General features: G+C 47.2%; 1 protein-coding gene across 2 annotated transcripts in view; it reads left to right on the plus strand.

Annotated features, from left to right (window-relative positions):
- The window catches only part of KNTC1 (kinetochore associated 1), a 913,665-nt gene that overhangs the window by 290,403 nt on the left and 606,834 nt on the right, over positions 1-16,428 (plus strand). For both annotated transcript variants that reach the window (XM_078667574.1, XM_078667573.1), the window contains exon 35: positions 3,747-3,919. In XM_078667574.1, coding sequence (XP_078523700.1) covers positions 3,747-3,919 — 173 coding nt within the window. The remainder of the gene's footprint in view (positions 1-3,746; positions 3,920-16,428) is intronic.

The raw sequence follows: 16,428 nt of genomic DNA on the forward strand, positions 1-16,428 counted from the left end.
AGCTTTACCCTTTGTTGCAGTTTGCGGCAGTTTTAAACTTTCCTCCTGGTAACACATGCTTTACATCTGAACCTGATATTTGTGTGAAACTGATTTGACGGTCTTTCTAGATGAGGAACTTGTGGGAAGGTGTAGAAGAGTAAGTTACTTCGTTAACACTTTTGCTGATGTGTACGTATCATCCCCAAAATGTACCTCCCCATACTCCAGCCAGCTTCATTTTCTTCCGGTCAGACGTCCCTCCAGCTGGCTCTCTCCCGCGTGAGGGCCTACTTTTCCTCTTTCCCTCTGTTGTTGGAGTTTCTGATCCCCACCTGGTCTTCTCGTTGCAAACAAAAAGAAGCTTGAAAAGCACACCCTTATGTTAATTGGTCAGTCCAACATTAGTATTTGTCGATTAATACATGCAAAAACAAACATGTACTGATTGGTACATCTGAAAGCTGCAAAGGTAAATTCAATCAATAAGTAGTCTTCATGTCCAACAGGAAATCCAAACCCGTTCTACTTTGCCGTAAGTTTTCAGTACCACTGGAGGTGTTAGAGAACTGTTCAGAAGAGTCGAGTACACTCTTATTACGGAGTTTTACCTTTAATTGTTGACAGCGTGCTGGAAGGCTGCCGTGCATCCATCAGACTGCAATAGGGATAGAAGTTACTTGTTTTCTCCAGAGATTCACTCCGGTGCTGCACAGTAGGGTTACTTTAGATGCCTGTTAATGAAAGTATTAAGTCACCTGCTCCATGCACACATAGTTTTTAGGCTCGCAGGTGTTGTCGGTCATTCCACATCAGGCTTGACTGGAGGGTTGTTTCATCGCTATTGTGACTAGAAATTTTAGAGGCTCTCTTATTTTTGATTGCCTTGAAAAAGTCTGACAACAGACGAAACACGTACCGGCTAGATCGTGTGCTGGGAATTCTTTTAAAAACAATAAAGACAAGAATCTATGAAACTGATTGGGTTTGGATTTCCTGTTGGACATGAACACTACTTATTGATCGAATTGACCGCTGTAGCTTTCAGATGTACCAATCAGTGCATGTTTGTTTTATGCATGTATTAATGTAATGTTGGACTGACCAATTAACATAAGGGTGCGCTGTTCAAGCTTCTTTTTGGTTGTAACAGTTGCATGTTATGTATTTAGTGTGCTGGTGATGTTCCTGGGTAGTAGATATCAATAGCTGCTTTGAGCACCCTGATCCTAATAACATAATATTACGTTATACGCCATCAAGACTTTTTTTGGATTATACATTTGGTCATACTCTGGTGTGCGATTTTTCCTTTTTAAGGAACACTACTACCTTTCTTTTTGCTTGTGGTCTTCTCGTTGGGCGTTCTTTTACCTGCCCTTGGCCTCCTGTTCCTTTCAGATGGCACTGTAGTCTGCGGATGGCTTACCTGTCCTTGACCTCCTCCTCCTTTCAGGAGTTATGGCCATCCTTGGCAGTGTAGTCTGGGGATGGACTACTGTTGCCCTCTTCTCTGGGTGTGTGGCCCTTTCCCTTGTGGTTTAGTTGCAGACTCTCTCTCTCTCTTTCTGTCACAGCGCTTTCACATGCTTGTGCCTCCAGGATAGGTCTCTTCTTTGCTTGCAAGGTGGTTCCACAGAGTGGTGCTTTGCGCTTTTCTTGCTAGTGCTTCATTGCTTTGGCCTTCTGGTGCTTTACTGCTGCATGGTGCTTTCGCCTTGGCTTGCACAAGTTGTGCCTCAGGGTGGTGCTCTGCTCCTTTCCTGCTCTGGCCTGCTGTTGTTTCCTTCTGGTGCCTTGGTGCCACATGGTGGTGTTTCTTGCCTTTTGTTTCTCTCTCTGGTTTTTTCGCACACTGTTCCCATGCTCTCTTCAGTTTTGTTGCGATGGCTCCGCGTTGTGGCGCGGAAAAGTTCTCCAAAGCAAACTGACGTCGCACTGGGGTGAGGCTTATGTGACCTCGCTGACGTCACACTCACGGAGGACGGGGCGGAGTCGCGTGGTACCGCCCCACCCCCCGCGCGTAGAGATGCTGGGCAAGAAAGTTTTCCTGGTCCAGTCTCACGCCTGGGGATAATTCTACGTTAAGGAATCTGCGGCTAGAATCGTCTCTACCAGATACATCGTTACCGAAGGTAAGCATCGTTACCGAAGGTAAGCACCTTGTGTGTGTATATATATATCGGTTTCAGCGCTTTCTTTCAGCCCTGCCATTCCCCGCCAAGACACGACAAACCCAGCAGAACACTGCATGCTGGGATTTGCAGTTCATACCCAATTGGTTTACCTCAGCAGGTGACATTGATCATGGCTGGGGGGAGGAGCTGGACTTTGCACTTACTACAATAGGTGGGGCAGAACTGTGAGAGGCGTTTCCTGTTGACATGCTGGGCGCTGAGGAGGCCATACACGGCCGAAATGCATACGCCCGCCCGCTTCTGCTGCATTAAAGGTTCTCCGTTGTTCCCCCCAAGCGGCCTCAGACTCTTCTTTTTTTGAAGTTTTTTGTACATATTTCTGCACTAATTTGCCAGTTTAGTGCTTCTGGGGCCGCCGCACGTTTGCTGGCTTGATTCCCACTGGCTGCGATGTGCTCCGGCGCATCTGACCCTGTCTCCGAGGCTTCGGATTGGATCAAGCCCACCAGCGCATCTGGGAGGAAGAAACACGGTGGCTGAGTCACTGCACTCTACCCCGGGCCTGGCGCACTGTCGCACGGGTCCCCGTGAATCAAGGAACCTGGACTAGTTGGTTGTGCGTCTTTGGGGGGCGCGAGGAGCCCTTTTCTTGTGGCAGGCTACGTGGGACATCGGTTTCAGCGCTTTCTTTCAGCCCTGCCATTCCCCGCCAAGACACGACAAACCCAGCAGAACACTGCATGCTGGGATTTGCAGTTCCTACCCACTTGGTTTACCTCAGCAGGTGACATTGATCATGGCTGGGGGGAGGAGCTGGACTTTGCACTTACTACAATAGGTGGGGCAGAACTGTGAGAGGCGTTTCCTGTTGACATGCTGGGCGCTGAGGATGCCATACACGGCCGAAATGCATACGCCCGCCCGCTTCTGCTGCATTAAAGGTTCTCCGTTGTTCCCCCCAAGCGGCCTCAGACTCTTCTTTTTTGAAGTTTTTTGTACATATATATATATATATATATATATATATATATATATATATATATATATATATATATATATATATATATATATATATATATATATATATATACACATACATACTTTTTAGGGAGCTCCAGGATCCTGAATGTATTCAGTGCTTAAGTCCTTGATGAGAATTCCCCTGAAAGAATTAGGATTACAGGTAAGTAACGTTTCCTTCTTTGATATTTTCCTCAACATTGGTAAACCCAACAGGGCAGGCTTTAAAGTTAGAAAGCTGGTCCTATTGGTGTAGCCAATGCTGTTTTTGACCGGTCTTCTTTGAACTGTGGACAATTTAGCGGAACCCATGTAACTGGTACTGATGGCACCTTCATGCACCCGAAGCTTCATTTCCGGGGTTGACTGAATGTTGCACGTTTGTGAATGCTTCCTTGAAATCATACATTAGGAATCTGCAGGGATATCTGAATCCATCAGAAAAAGGGGTACCAAAGGTGAGTACTATAAAAAAAAAATTGAAAATGAGTGAGCAGAGTTAATGTGCTGTGCTGCATAAATGCCTATTTTTCGTGAGGTTCTGTTTTATGCCTTTGTCATGTATTCCTCTTAAGTTATGTTTCTAATTTCTACTTGGTTTTCTGTCAGGGATGCTTATGAAAACTACAGCAACGAAGAGACAGGCCATCTGCTGTTTTCTGTTGCCCTTAACCTGTGCCAGAAGTTAGAAACAAACGGTCCCATGTTAATACCTGCAGGGGTGAATCTTCCCAGCAAAGTATACGAGTTGGCATGCCAAGCAGCCTCAATATGCAGTTCAGGTACAGTGCTATGTCAGTAGAATTTGAAAGAGCTTTTGACTAGTGCTGGTCCAAGACTGGCGAACTGCTTGCCTGAAAGTTTAGAATTGCCTATTGTTTGGATTTTTTGTTGTGGCCGGTCTTCTAATAAACGAGTTACCTTTTAAAGTGCTTTTGTCTTAATAGCTTATTTGCCGCAGTGTTTGTTGTCATTGTGTTCAATGTGATATTTCATATATTCAGAAAAAGGATCTGCAATTTAGGTAAAAAGGTAAGAATTCTAGAATTTGGGACAGTCCACCCCACCTATAATAATAATAATAATAATAATACTTTGACTGTAATTTTTTCAGAAACCGTTGTCTGTTCAGTTCTCTTTGTTAGTATGGTTGATTCTTCACTAAATATTAGAGGTACAGTGTGAGATCCTGTTATCCATCAGCCCTGTCCCTGGTGTGACAAGGTCCAAACTAGACTTGCAATGGGGGGCACCCTTTTAACTTGTTTGAAAAAGTACTTGCATCTTTGGTGTACACAGTGATCCCTGTCACCACTGAGCTGTTCTGCGATGTTTCCATTTTAGAGCAATTGTAAATATGTAAGGCAGAGTGACACAGCCCTCATCCCTTAATCAATCTATTTTGGCAGCTACCAGCAGTATGCATTCTGTGTTGGTTGTTAACTGCACTGTGATAGGTTTATTTATCAGTACGATAAAGGCCATTTACAGCACTGGAGGTAGTTCCCTGAAATCCTTGTCCTGTATAGTTTCCAAACTTATTGGGAAATTTTTATTTTTTTATTTGAGTTTTGATTGAAACCGTACAATAATACTATAAAAAAACACAAATCAGCATCACTGCCCGACCCACCCAAACGGTACCTCAAACACATTCTTACAAATATCTGAATCAGCATGTTAACACATTTGACCAAGAGTCCCCATCTCCACATGACACCTTTTCCCTCCCGGTCTACTGCCTCCTTTGACCCTGCGTATTGCTGGACGGACTGTTGAACAGTGTCTTGTACCCCCCTTTCCTCCTGGAGAGAGCCCAGCAAGCCATGGTGTTCTCTACATGGACCCCAGATTTGGTTGTACTTATGGGGGTAGGCCCTAGTTTGGTATATCGCTTCATCTGCTAGGGAACAGTGGTCCGACCCCCTTAACCACTTCAAGACAGGGGGTCTTTGCTATATTTCCAATATCCAGTGATATCTCATTCAGCCAGCATGTAACCAATACCAACAATTAACTTCTGTACTTTGATCACCCTAGAAAAACTCCTAGAATTGCCAGGATAGGTAATGAAGCTCGCCTGCCACGTCGCAAACTATCTCGTAGGTTTTTAAAGGGATAGTGCTTCAGTAGGTAGATCTGTGGTACTGCCACCATTTTTAGCAGGACTATGAGCCCCAACATATTCAGGGGAAGGGAGCCCCAATGTTTCTTGTCCCTTAGGAGTTTGTGAAGCAGGGGAGTTACATTACTTTCCCATCATTCTACTGGCCCTTGACTATATACATTCCCAGGTATTTGAAGCCCTTCATTACATATCTAATCTTCGGGGACCCAGGTGGCAGATCCGGCTGGTCACCTACTGCTGGCATTATAGCCGACTTCTCAGTTCACGCGCAAATCCGACCGCCTTGTCATAAGTCTTTAGCATGCTTATCGGTCATGGAAAAGACTGCTCTGGGCGATTCGAGATATAAGAGTACATTGTCCTCCTATGAAGGTAACCGGTCCTCAGTGCCCAACTCCCACTTCAGAGCCCAAATATGGTCGTCCCTCCTTATCCATTCGGCTAGAGATTCTATCGTAAGGGTGAATAAGAGGGGAGGGGGCAGCCCTGTAGGGTTCCCCTACCGATGGGGAAGTGGTGTGAGAATGCGGTTAACTCAGACCCTGGCCCGTGGTTCAGGATACAGCAGCTTCATGTACTTGGAGAATCTGGGGCCAAAATTGTCTGAATCATAGGCCTTCCCAAAGTCCAGATGTAATAATGTCGTCTGTTCGGACACTGACCCCTGATGAGCCATTGTTACTTTTAGCCTTCTGAGATGCTGGGTGCCCCTGGTCAGCATACAGCTGTTTTGGTCCATATGCACCAGAGATCTCACCTTAGTAACCAATCTATTTGCCAGATCCTTTGCCATCAATTTAGTCTCCAGGTTTATCAGGGACATGGGTGGTCTTTCTGGTTTGGGCAGGGCTACTACGGTAGCACTCCGCATGTCAAGGGGAATGGTAGCATCGGTTTAAGCTTTTTCAGTCATAACAAGGAGGTGTGGGACAGTGGTGGATGCAAACCTTTTAAAGTATTCCGTTGCTAGGCCTTTCGGTCCGGGCGCCTTCTCGAATTGCATGACATACAACTCTTTAAGAAAGTTGTCTTCCGATAGAGGCTTATCCAGCTCCACCCTGATCTCCTGGGAACACCTTGGGACCACCAAATCTGCTGCTATGGGATTCTGCTGTTGTGCTCTACCTGGTGGGATCGAGCTGTACAATTTCTCGTTATATGGTGCAAATGTTTCGGCGGCGACCATGGCATCATGTGGTAGCTGGCCATCCTGCTACATGTATCTGGGGTACAAATCTATCCTCCAGTTATTTGGTTGCTAAACTATACATTTGATTCTCAGTTTAATCCCTGAGTACATACACTGTGTTTAGGGACTCCCTTACTACTGCCCTCGCGCTCCAGAGCAGCTTCTGTTTAAGCACTTCCTTGACTGCCTCAAGACAACATAGCTCCTCAGTTGGTCTTCTGGTCTAGATAATGTTCTATTTTCCAGATCTGCCTCTCCAGGGCCATGATCTTTCTTGTTCTCCTTCTTCCAAACCTACGATGTATGCTATTATTTGTAACCCTGAGGCCTGCCTTCATGACCTTCCATTATATAATTGGGGAGAATTATCTTTACAGTAGTCTTTCACCTCCTATAGGAATTCTTGTAACCTTGTATGCTTAAAAACATCCATCTTGGAGCTTCCAGTGGAACACAGTCTTAGGTGTCAGTTGACCCAATGTGATCTCTATGGGTGAGTGTGCAGACAGGGCCCTTGGATGGATTTTATTCCCAGACACTCCCAGAATGTCAACGGGGGAAAGGAGCAGATAATCTATTCTCGAATACGAGTGATGTGAGCGAGAGTAGTGTGTGTTTTCACACCTGTAGGAAAGTGCCTCTCTTAGACATGTTCATTCCCCCCCCCCCCTTTTGCCCATTCGCACTGATGATTTTGATTGGCAATGCACTGAGTCCCTGCTAACCAGAGCCAGTGCTCTTTCCTTAAAAGTACATAGAAGTTAATCGGAACCCTAATAGTAAGGACTTCACCACCCTTGTAAGACCCTGGTAAATGATACCCTGTTATCCAGGGCATGGGTACTAAAGAAGGTCCCTAAGGGCTGCAGCATGTATTATGCCACCCAAAGGGACTCGTACACAAACCACCTGCAGACTTCCATTGCGTGAAATGGTGGAAGCCATTTTGCAAACCAACATTGCCCACACCTAGTGTGCAATGCCTATGTAAACTGCATGTACTATATGTAAGTCTCCCCTAAAGAAGGCCTTGGAGCCCTAAGGCAAGGTGCATTATATTACACGTGAAGGCACTACAGCATGAGCAGATGTGCCCCTGTGATGCCCAGCTCCATTACTAGGAATTGCAAGTGCCCATAAAGCAATTCTGAGGACATGTACTGGGCTCTGGCCATTACGAGTTACCCAGCTACATACTGGTTTCACTTAGAATAATGGTATTTGGTATCAAATATCTCGTCTTATTAAATCTGTGCTGATGCCGGGGGACGGAGCTTGCAGGCAGCGACGATGGCCGCCTAATCCCCTAGCTTCGCCAGCACCACTATTTATCCTGTAATTATCCTTAATCAGAGCAGAGATTACAACCCCCTTCCCGCTCTGCTGGCAACCGGAAAGGCTCTAGACCCTACCTGTCCGGCGCCAGAGGAGAATCAAAGTGGTGTGAGGCTCGAACGGCTCGGCAAGAGTTCGAGCGGCGGCAGGCCGCAGTCCGCGGTCCCCAGCAATCCCTGGATCCCGGCTACGTCACTGTGCGTGCGGCCGGGGGAGACGGGTCGCTCCCGCGCCCCGGAGGTCGGCACAGGAGTCGGGAATATTCCACCGCGCACAGTGGGCGCGGGATCGGAGTTATCTGGCTGGCCTCTCGGCAAGGTTGGTGACCACACGGCGTGCAAGTAGGAGGCTCCGAGAGGTGGAGGAAGAGCCGCAAGTCACGAGTCGGCGCCATTTTGGATCCCCAGTGCGGCCGCCAGTAGATCCACGATTGATGCGGCAGGGAGCCGGAGGGCGAACCTGAGACGCTTCGGCGGCTGCCGATTGTTGCCGTGTACCTGCGCAGGCCTTGTATGTCGGCGGAATGCGCCCGACTGCACTACTAGTTCTCTGTTCACTCCGCATAAGTCACGGGGCGACCTTGAGTCCGAGGCCTCCACTCAATAGCCTGCAAAAGGGAAACGCTGCACCCCCACAAGGACATACCCCCCCGAGGGCAACGAATTACCCTTTGGTGAGCATTATTGGGACCGCAACTGACTGGACGCCGAGATTGACTGGGGTCATCGGTCCGAAGCAGTCCGCGACAATTTCTGCGACGAGATTGACGTGCAGGAAGTGCCTCCCATACCACAACAGGTCAGACAGTGCGAGGCTGGTGCAGCCTTCCAGCATGTTGCCTTACCTGCCGGGCCGGGAGGATAGCTAAGGGTGCAGTGTGGGGCCTGGTGCGGTCCGTCTCCAGGGGTCCTAGTCCTCGCACCGAGCGTGCCCCCCTGGTGGACATAACTCTCCTTTTTCGAGTTGATTGGACGCAGATCGCCCCGACACAATGGGGAAGGGGGATAAGACCCAAAGCAGGCTCCCTTTCTCGCAGCGGCGGGTACCGGTACAAAGCCCTCCTTCACAGCACAGAGAGGAATCACGCCCTGAAGTGTCCCACGCGGAGGACGATGACCTTAAATCTATGCTCCGATCCATGGAGCAGAGTCTGCAGTCTGGTATCTCTGCGCTGGGCTCCAAGATGGACGCCATGTCTTACAGAATGGACCGCATGGCTGAAAGACTTGACAGACATGCGGAGAAGCACGATATGGCGGAACGGGGCATCACGGAGGTTGAAGAAGCACAGACGGAGTTGGATACAGCCCACAGGAGAGTGGAGAACCTGATGAGATCCCTTCAAGACAAGACTGAAGACTTGGAGGCGCGTTCACGTCGCTGTAACCTCCGCATCACGGGCCTGCCGGAATCCACTCAGACTGGCAAAATGGAACTCTTCATTGAGCGGCTGCTCACCACCCTCCTGGGAGAGGGGGTATTTTCGACTATGTTCGTGGTGGAACGAGCGCATCGATCTCTGGGTCCACAACCAAAGCCGGGACTGCCTCCCCGCCCGATTATAGCGAAACTCCTCAACTACAGGGACAGGGACACGGCTCTAAGGTTGGCACGAGCCAAGGCAGATCTACAATACGAAGGCTCTGCGATTTCCATATTCCCGGATTTCACAGCTAGAGTGCAGGAAGCACTGAAACACTTTGCTCCACACAAGAAACGCCTTAGGGAATTGGGCTTGGACTACGCAATGCTATATCCCGCCAAATTGCGTGTCAACAGACAGGGCCACTCACACATCTTCACTGACCCTACAGAACTACAGAAAGCGTTGAAGAGCTGGTCTAAGGAGAAAAGGAACGGCAACGCTGACCAGCAGGCGTGCAGTGACAAGAGCCAACTGGATGAACAGGAGTGATCAGGTGTTTGGTGCTCCAGGACGGGGTCACTTGGTGGCGGACACTGGTCGCTACTGTGAGCCCGTGTCGATCCGAGGAGATGGAGTGGACTGCGAAACTCGCCTTACTACAGACTGATCTACTGCAGATAAGTGGAGGCCGGGTTTCTGGGGGGATGCACCTGCTAATTGGTAGTCGCATTAGATGGCTAGCTGGGTAGAGTCATAAAGTTGTGCACCCTCCTCTCTCGTCCTTGGGATTGGGGTTTGCTCCCACTTCTGGGATGGGGGGCGGGCATCCTGTCTCCTGGAGATGAACAATGCGTTATATGGAACTGCTCTGTTTATTACTAAGGTGGTGCGTGACGGGGGGGGTGGGGCCTAGACTTCACTAACGGAGGTTATCAAGATGCTGACACTGTCTGGCGACCTTGGCCCCCGTGCGCATCGCTCTGAGGGAGTTGTAGACAACTTGTTTTATGGTTTTATATCGGGGTGGGTCGGGTGGGATGGGGACCGGCAAGGCCATGTTGGGGTGGGTCTGCTGTGGGAGGTGGGTGGACGTTCTGGGAATGTTGTTGTAGCACTGTTAACTTTTCTGCCTGCTAGCAGGGACAGCCCTGGTCTTATGTTTTATATGGTTCTGTATGGGTACATCACTCTTCGGACTTCCACACTACACACTTGGGGTCCTGCTCCAAATAGTCCATCTTGCCCAACTTGCCGATCTGCTCACTGCACCTCACTATGTCTCCTTCCAATGCTCCCACTAATCGCTTTTCTAATTGCTTTGAGGTATACAAGCCATTATTTCGGGTATGGCTGAGACACTCACACTTTTAGCAGACAACACCACTGACGTCCTCAGGACCCTGACTTGGAACGCGAGGGGCCTAAACGACTATCGGAAGCTCAGAAAGGTCTTTAATTACCTACGCAGACAGCACATCGACCTAGCACTACTACAGGAGACCCACCTCCCTCTCACTAGCAAAATGCTTTCAGCTAAAGGGTTGGAGGGTTGCAGTGTGGCGGCAGGGTTCACAACACACTCAAGGGGGGTGATCACCTGGGTTAATCCACAATCCAAACTGAAACTAACGGCGCTTGAGAAGGACCCAGAAGGTCGCTATTTAATTGCCAGATGTGTTGGTAAGGGGCATGACCTCCTAGTGGTAAATGTCTATGGTCCTAACTATGACTCCCCTGACTTTTATGACATGTTAGCCCAGCGTTGCAGGACTCACAATTACTCCAGAATGCTTTGGGAGGGCGATCTAAACTTGGTGTTGGATCCGGAGTTGGATAGATCAGCGGGGCCACCCCGACGTCCTTCGGCAGCCGCCCAGTCAATGCAGGCGGAACTTGTTAAACTAGATCTAGTGGATGTCTGGAGAAGCCGACATCCCCTGAGACAAAGAACAAACGAGGGTCTTGACTCAAAACTCAGCAAAGCTGAGTCAATCTAAATTTGTAAAGAACAAAAACAATTGCTAATACTGAGGGTCAACAAATCGCTAGAACCAACTGCGCACTGGTGCACCTGAATGTATCACAGAGGCACCTGCTTTATGAATTGCAAACAATACTTTTTAATTCCTTTTTTCATAATTCTCATAAATTTTTACAAGAACACAATTTTGGTACATGGGAATACAAACACATATATATACAATATTTACAAAAAAGGCAGAGCAAAACAACACAATTATCACACAATATTTACAAATGAAACACTCTTGGCCAACTCAATCGCGCAGCACATCTTTCACACAACAACAATACTCATGTGGGAAATTAAATAAAAGGGGAAAATAAACAAAAAGGGTGGTGGGTGGGTCTCGAAGTCAAAATATGGCTTTCGATGATGTGAAACAAAGCCAAGTGCAACTAAGTGAAAAAATGTCTTTAGAGCAACGTAAACTCGGGGTCAAACTAAGATCCCCTATGCTTTGAATAAATGTCCTTAGAGTTGTTTTCACTCCAATGACCCGAGACCACATGGGTCGACGCGTTTCGAATCTCGTGAATGTCGAGATTCTCCTCAGGACCAGAACTGTAAACAAAATGAAATAAAACATGATTTTAAGAATTGGGACCTAAAATACGAGCCTCTCCCTATTTTACACCAAAAAGACGCAAGTACCTGAAGTTTCTCACGCTTGGAAGCCACTGGGGCAGTATTCCCTGCCGGTATTATTTTGCTGGAGCTGAAGAAAGATAGAATCAAAATAGCGGAAGGTCTCAGTGAGTACGGATTCATACTTCAAACGCATACAAACACTCTTTCGAGCAACCACTCTTACCCGCTAAAATTAAATTGCGGTTCTTCTCTGTCCGTTTCAAGCGAGATGGCCGGCATGTGCCCGCTGAAAAAAACAGAGTAGCGCGTTCAAAAACTGGACGGATGCATCTAATGGAAGGGGTTTCTAGGGGCACAGACGGAGGCCAGCACCTACCTTGGCGGGTAGCTTACAAGTTCTTGCGCCTCGTCTCACTCGGGGTTTGCGTGTGACTGGGAAGTTGCTTCCTGGATGTCTCAGTTGAGGCCACTCCCTCAAAGGAATTCTGGGAGATGTAGTTTAGAACAGCCATTCCTCCGTAGTTCCTTCACGACTGGTCCCCGAGCTCGTGGTGGCTTCGCCCTATAGTTACATGGCGTCTACCCACTAGGTTTATAGATCTCAGAGATCTCATTGAGTCCACTGAAGGCACTGTTGTATTTCATAATTAGCAGCGCTTCGCGCTGGCTTAGCTTAGCCTCCACGTCTCCTCCTCGTGCATCTTTTTCAATTTTGGACAGGACAGTCCATCTGATGTCGGAATTCGTATGATTTTGAGTTTGCCAATGATTGACTAGTGGTGCATTCTCAATCTTGCGGTTGATCCTTGATTTATGCTGTGTTATCCGTTGCCTTATCTCCTGTGAAGTTTTTCCAATGTAAACCTTAGGGCAAGGGCAAACTATAGCATAGACTACATTGCGTGTTTTACAATTAGTAAAAACATCATGCCTCCAATGGATGTTGTTAAAGGAAAACACAGATTCCTCCATTGTTGTGTCACAGCAAGTACATGTCCCGCACTTGTGATGTCCTTTAATTGGTGGTAGACCAAGAAGGCTCCTCACTGTGGGTGCTTTGCTACTAGGGAGGGCCGCTCTCACTATGTGGTTGGCCACGCTTTTGTCTTTTTTATAGGCAAATAGCGGCGGATTCTTGAAATCTTCATGGAGATCCTTCAGTAGATGCCAATTAGAAATGATCAGTTTCCTGTGTTGGTTGACTGCTGGACAAAAGGTGGTAACACAGACTATCCTTTTAACATCTTGTTTGGCTTTTTTCTGGAGAAGTGTTTCCCGCGGGGTCCACCACGCTCTTTTGATGGAATTTTTTAATAGTTTTTTCGGGTAGCCTCTCTGGATTAAGCGGTCTTTCAGTTGGTTGGCGTGCTCAAAATATTCCTCTTTCTTTGAACAGTTTCGACGTATCCTTAGAAACTGCCCAAAGGGTAGGTTCTGTCTTAAGCTGCGGGGATGGTTGCTGGTGAAGTGTAGCGCTTTATTCCTGTCTGACGGCTTTCTAAACAGGGTGGTACATAGACTTCGCTCCGGAATTAGCGGTCATGTTTATGGGACTATTCGAGGACAAATTCATCTATAATGATAATCCATTCAGCAACTGCATATCTAGTTATATGCGCTACATTGATGATGTGTTCCTCATTTGGACAGGTAAACGCGAAGAACTCAACAAATTTGTCGACTGGGTGAACATAAGAACTAATGACATCAAGTTCACGTGCACAGCCTCTAACGAGTCCATGACATTCTTGGATGTCAAAATAATACCTAAGGAAGGCAGTCTATGTACCACCCTGTTTAGAAAGCCGTCAGACAGGAATAAAGCGCTACACTTCACCAGCAACCATCCCCGCAGCTTAAGACAGAACCTACCCTTTGGGCAGTTTCTAAGGATACGTCGAAACTGTTCAAAGAAAGAGGAATATTTTGAGCACGCCAACCAACTGAAAGACCGCTTAATCCAGAGAGGCTACCCGAAAAAACTATTAAAAAATTCCATCAAAAGAGCGTGGTGGACCCCGCGGGAAACACTTCTCCAGAAAAAAGCCAAACAAGATGTTAAAAGGATAGTCTGTGTTACCACCTTTTGTCCAGCAGTCAACCAACACAGGAAACTGATCATTTCTAATTGGCATCTACTGAAGGATCTCCATGAAGATTTCAAGAATCCGCCGCTATTTGCCTATAAAAAAGACAAAAGCGTGGCCAACCACATAGTGAGAGCGGCCCTCCCTAGTAGCAAAGCACCCACAGTGAGGAGCCTTCTTGGTCTACCACCAATTAAAGGACATCACAAGTGCGGGACATGTACTTGCTGTGACACAACAATGGAGGAATCTGTGTTTTCCTTTAACAACATCCATTGGAGGCATGATGTTTTTACTAATTGTAAAACACGCAATGTAGTCTATGCTATAGTTTGCCCTTGCCCTAAGGTTTACATTGGAAAAACTTCACAGGAGATAAGGCAACGGATAACACAGCATAAATCAAGGATCAACCGCAAGATTGAGAATGCACCACTAGTCAATCATTGGCAAACTCAAAATCATACGAATTCCGACATCAGATGGACTGTCCTGTCCAAAATTGAAAAAGATGCACGAGGAGGAGACGTGGAGGCTAAGCTAAGCCAGCGCGAAGCGCTGCTAATTATGAAATACAACAGTGCCTTCAGTGGACTCAATGAGATCTCTGAGATCTATAAACCTAGTGGGTAGACGCCATGTAACTATAGGGCGAAGCCACCACGAGCTCGGGGACCAGTCGTGAAGGAACTACGGAGGAATGGCTGTTCTAAACTACATCTCCCAGAATTCCTTTGAGGGAGTGGCCTCAACTGAGACATCCAGGAAGCAACTTCCCAGTCACACGCAAACCCCGAGTGAGACGAGGCGCAAGAACTTGTAAGCTACCCGCCAAGGTAGGTGCTGGCCTCCGTCTGTGCCCCTAGAAACCCCTTCCATTAGATGCATCCGTCCAGTTTTTGAACGCGCTACTCTGTTTTTTTCAGCGGGCACATGCCGGCCATCTCGCTTGAAACGGACAGAGAAGAACCGCAATTTAATTTTAGCGGGTAAGAGTGGTTGCTCGAAAGAGTGTTTGTATGCGTTTGAAGTATGAATCCGTACTCACTGAGACCTTCCGCTATTTTGATTCTATCTTTCTTCAGCTCCAGCAAAATAATACCGGCAGGGAATACTGCCCCAGTGGCTTCCAAGCGTGAGAAACTTCAGGTACTTGCGTCTTTTTGGTGTAAAATAGGGAGAGGCTCGTATTTTAGGTCCCAATTCTTAAAATCATGTTTTATTTCATTTTGTTTACAGTTCTGGTCCTGAGGAGAATCTCGACATTCACGAGATTCGAAACGCGTCGACCCACGTGGTCTCGGGTCATTGGAGTGAAAACAACTCTAAGGACATTTATTCAAAGCATAGGGGATCTTAGTTTGACCCCGAGTTTACGTTGCTCTAAAGACATTTTTTTCACTCAGTTGCACTTGGCTTTGTTTCACATCATCGAAAGCCATATTTTGACTTCGAGACCCACCCACCACCCTTTTTGTTTATTTTCCCCTTTTATTTAATTTCCCACATGAGTATTGTTGTTGTGTGAAAGATGTGCTGCGCGATTGAGTTGGCCAAGAGTGTTTCATTTGTAAATATTGTGTGATAATTGTGGTGTTTTGCTCTGCCTTTTTTGTAAATATTGTATATATATGTGTTTGTATTCCCATGTACCAAAATTGTGTTCTTGTAAAAATTTATGAGAATTATGAAAAAAGGAATTAAAAAGTATTGTTTGCAATTCATAAAGCAGGTGCCTCTGTGATACATTCAGGTGCACCAGTGCGCAGTTGGTTCTAGCGATTTGTTGACCCTCAGTATTAGCAATTGTTTTTGTTCTTTACAAATAGACATCCCCTGAGAGGCGGTTATACTCACTACTCGGCCTACCATGACATCCATACCAGAATAGACTATTGGCTGGCATCACAGGCGCTCGCTCACAGTGTTAAGGAGTGCATGATACTACCGCGCATTCTCTCAGACCACTCTCCGCTGCTTCTGACTCTGGAAACTCCTCTACAAAGGATTCCGCCATTTACGTGGCGTTTCCCCCCGTATGCATTGCTGGATGAGGTTTTGAGACAGGACTGGGTAGGGGTCCCGACGCAGCATGGGAATTGAAGTCAATTGAAAGTTATTTTCCCGCACGCCGCCGGACCCCCGGGTTGTCAGCTTAATGGCTGTGTTTGATCCGTCTTGATGGCTTGACTTTTCTGCCCATATTTGCCGCCGGCCCTCCGGGTTGTAGGCTGATGGCTGTGTGAGTTGTATGATACCTGAATAAAGGTTTTTTGAAAAAACCTGTACTGATGCCAGTATCAAACTTATTTAGACATGCACCCAGAGGGCACCTTAGAGGTGCCCCTGTAGCCCCACTAGCCTCTTAGTGTGTTGGCTGACTGGTATATTCCCTTCTGGTACCACAGACTGGTTTCTGAGCCCCTGAAAGGGAGGGAGGATGTGCGCTCTGAGGTCAGGAACAATGTGCTCTCTAGAAACTGTTCTCACCTCCTCCAGCAGGATGGCTAACAATTTAGCATATCAAGACCAGAGGCTTCAAAGCCTCTGCTGCCTTTGAAATGTAAAACAGCCC

This window comes from Lissotriton helveticus, chromosome 11, assembly GCF_964261635.1.
Source record: "Lissotriton helveticus chromosome 11, aLisHel1.1, whole genome shotgun sequence".
Classification (NCBI taxonomy): domain Eukaryota; kingdom Metazoa; phylum Chordata; class Amphibia; order Caudata; family Salamandridae; genus Lissotriton; species Lissotriton helveticus.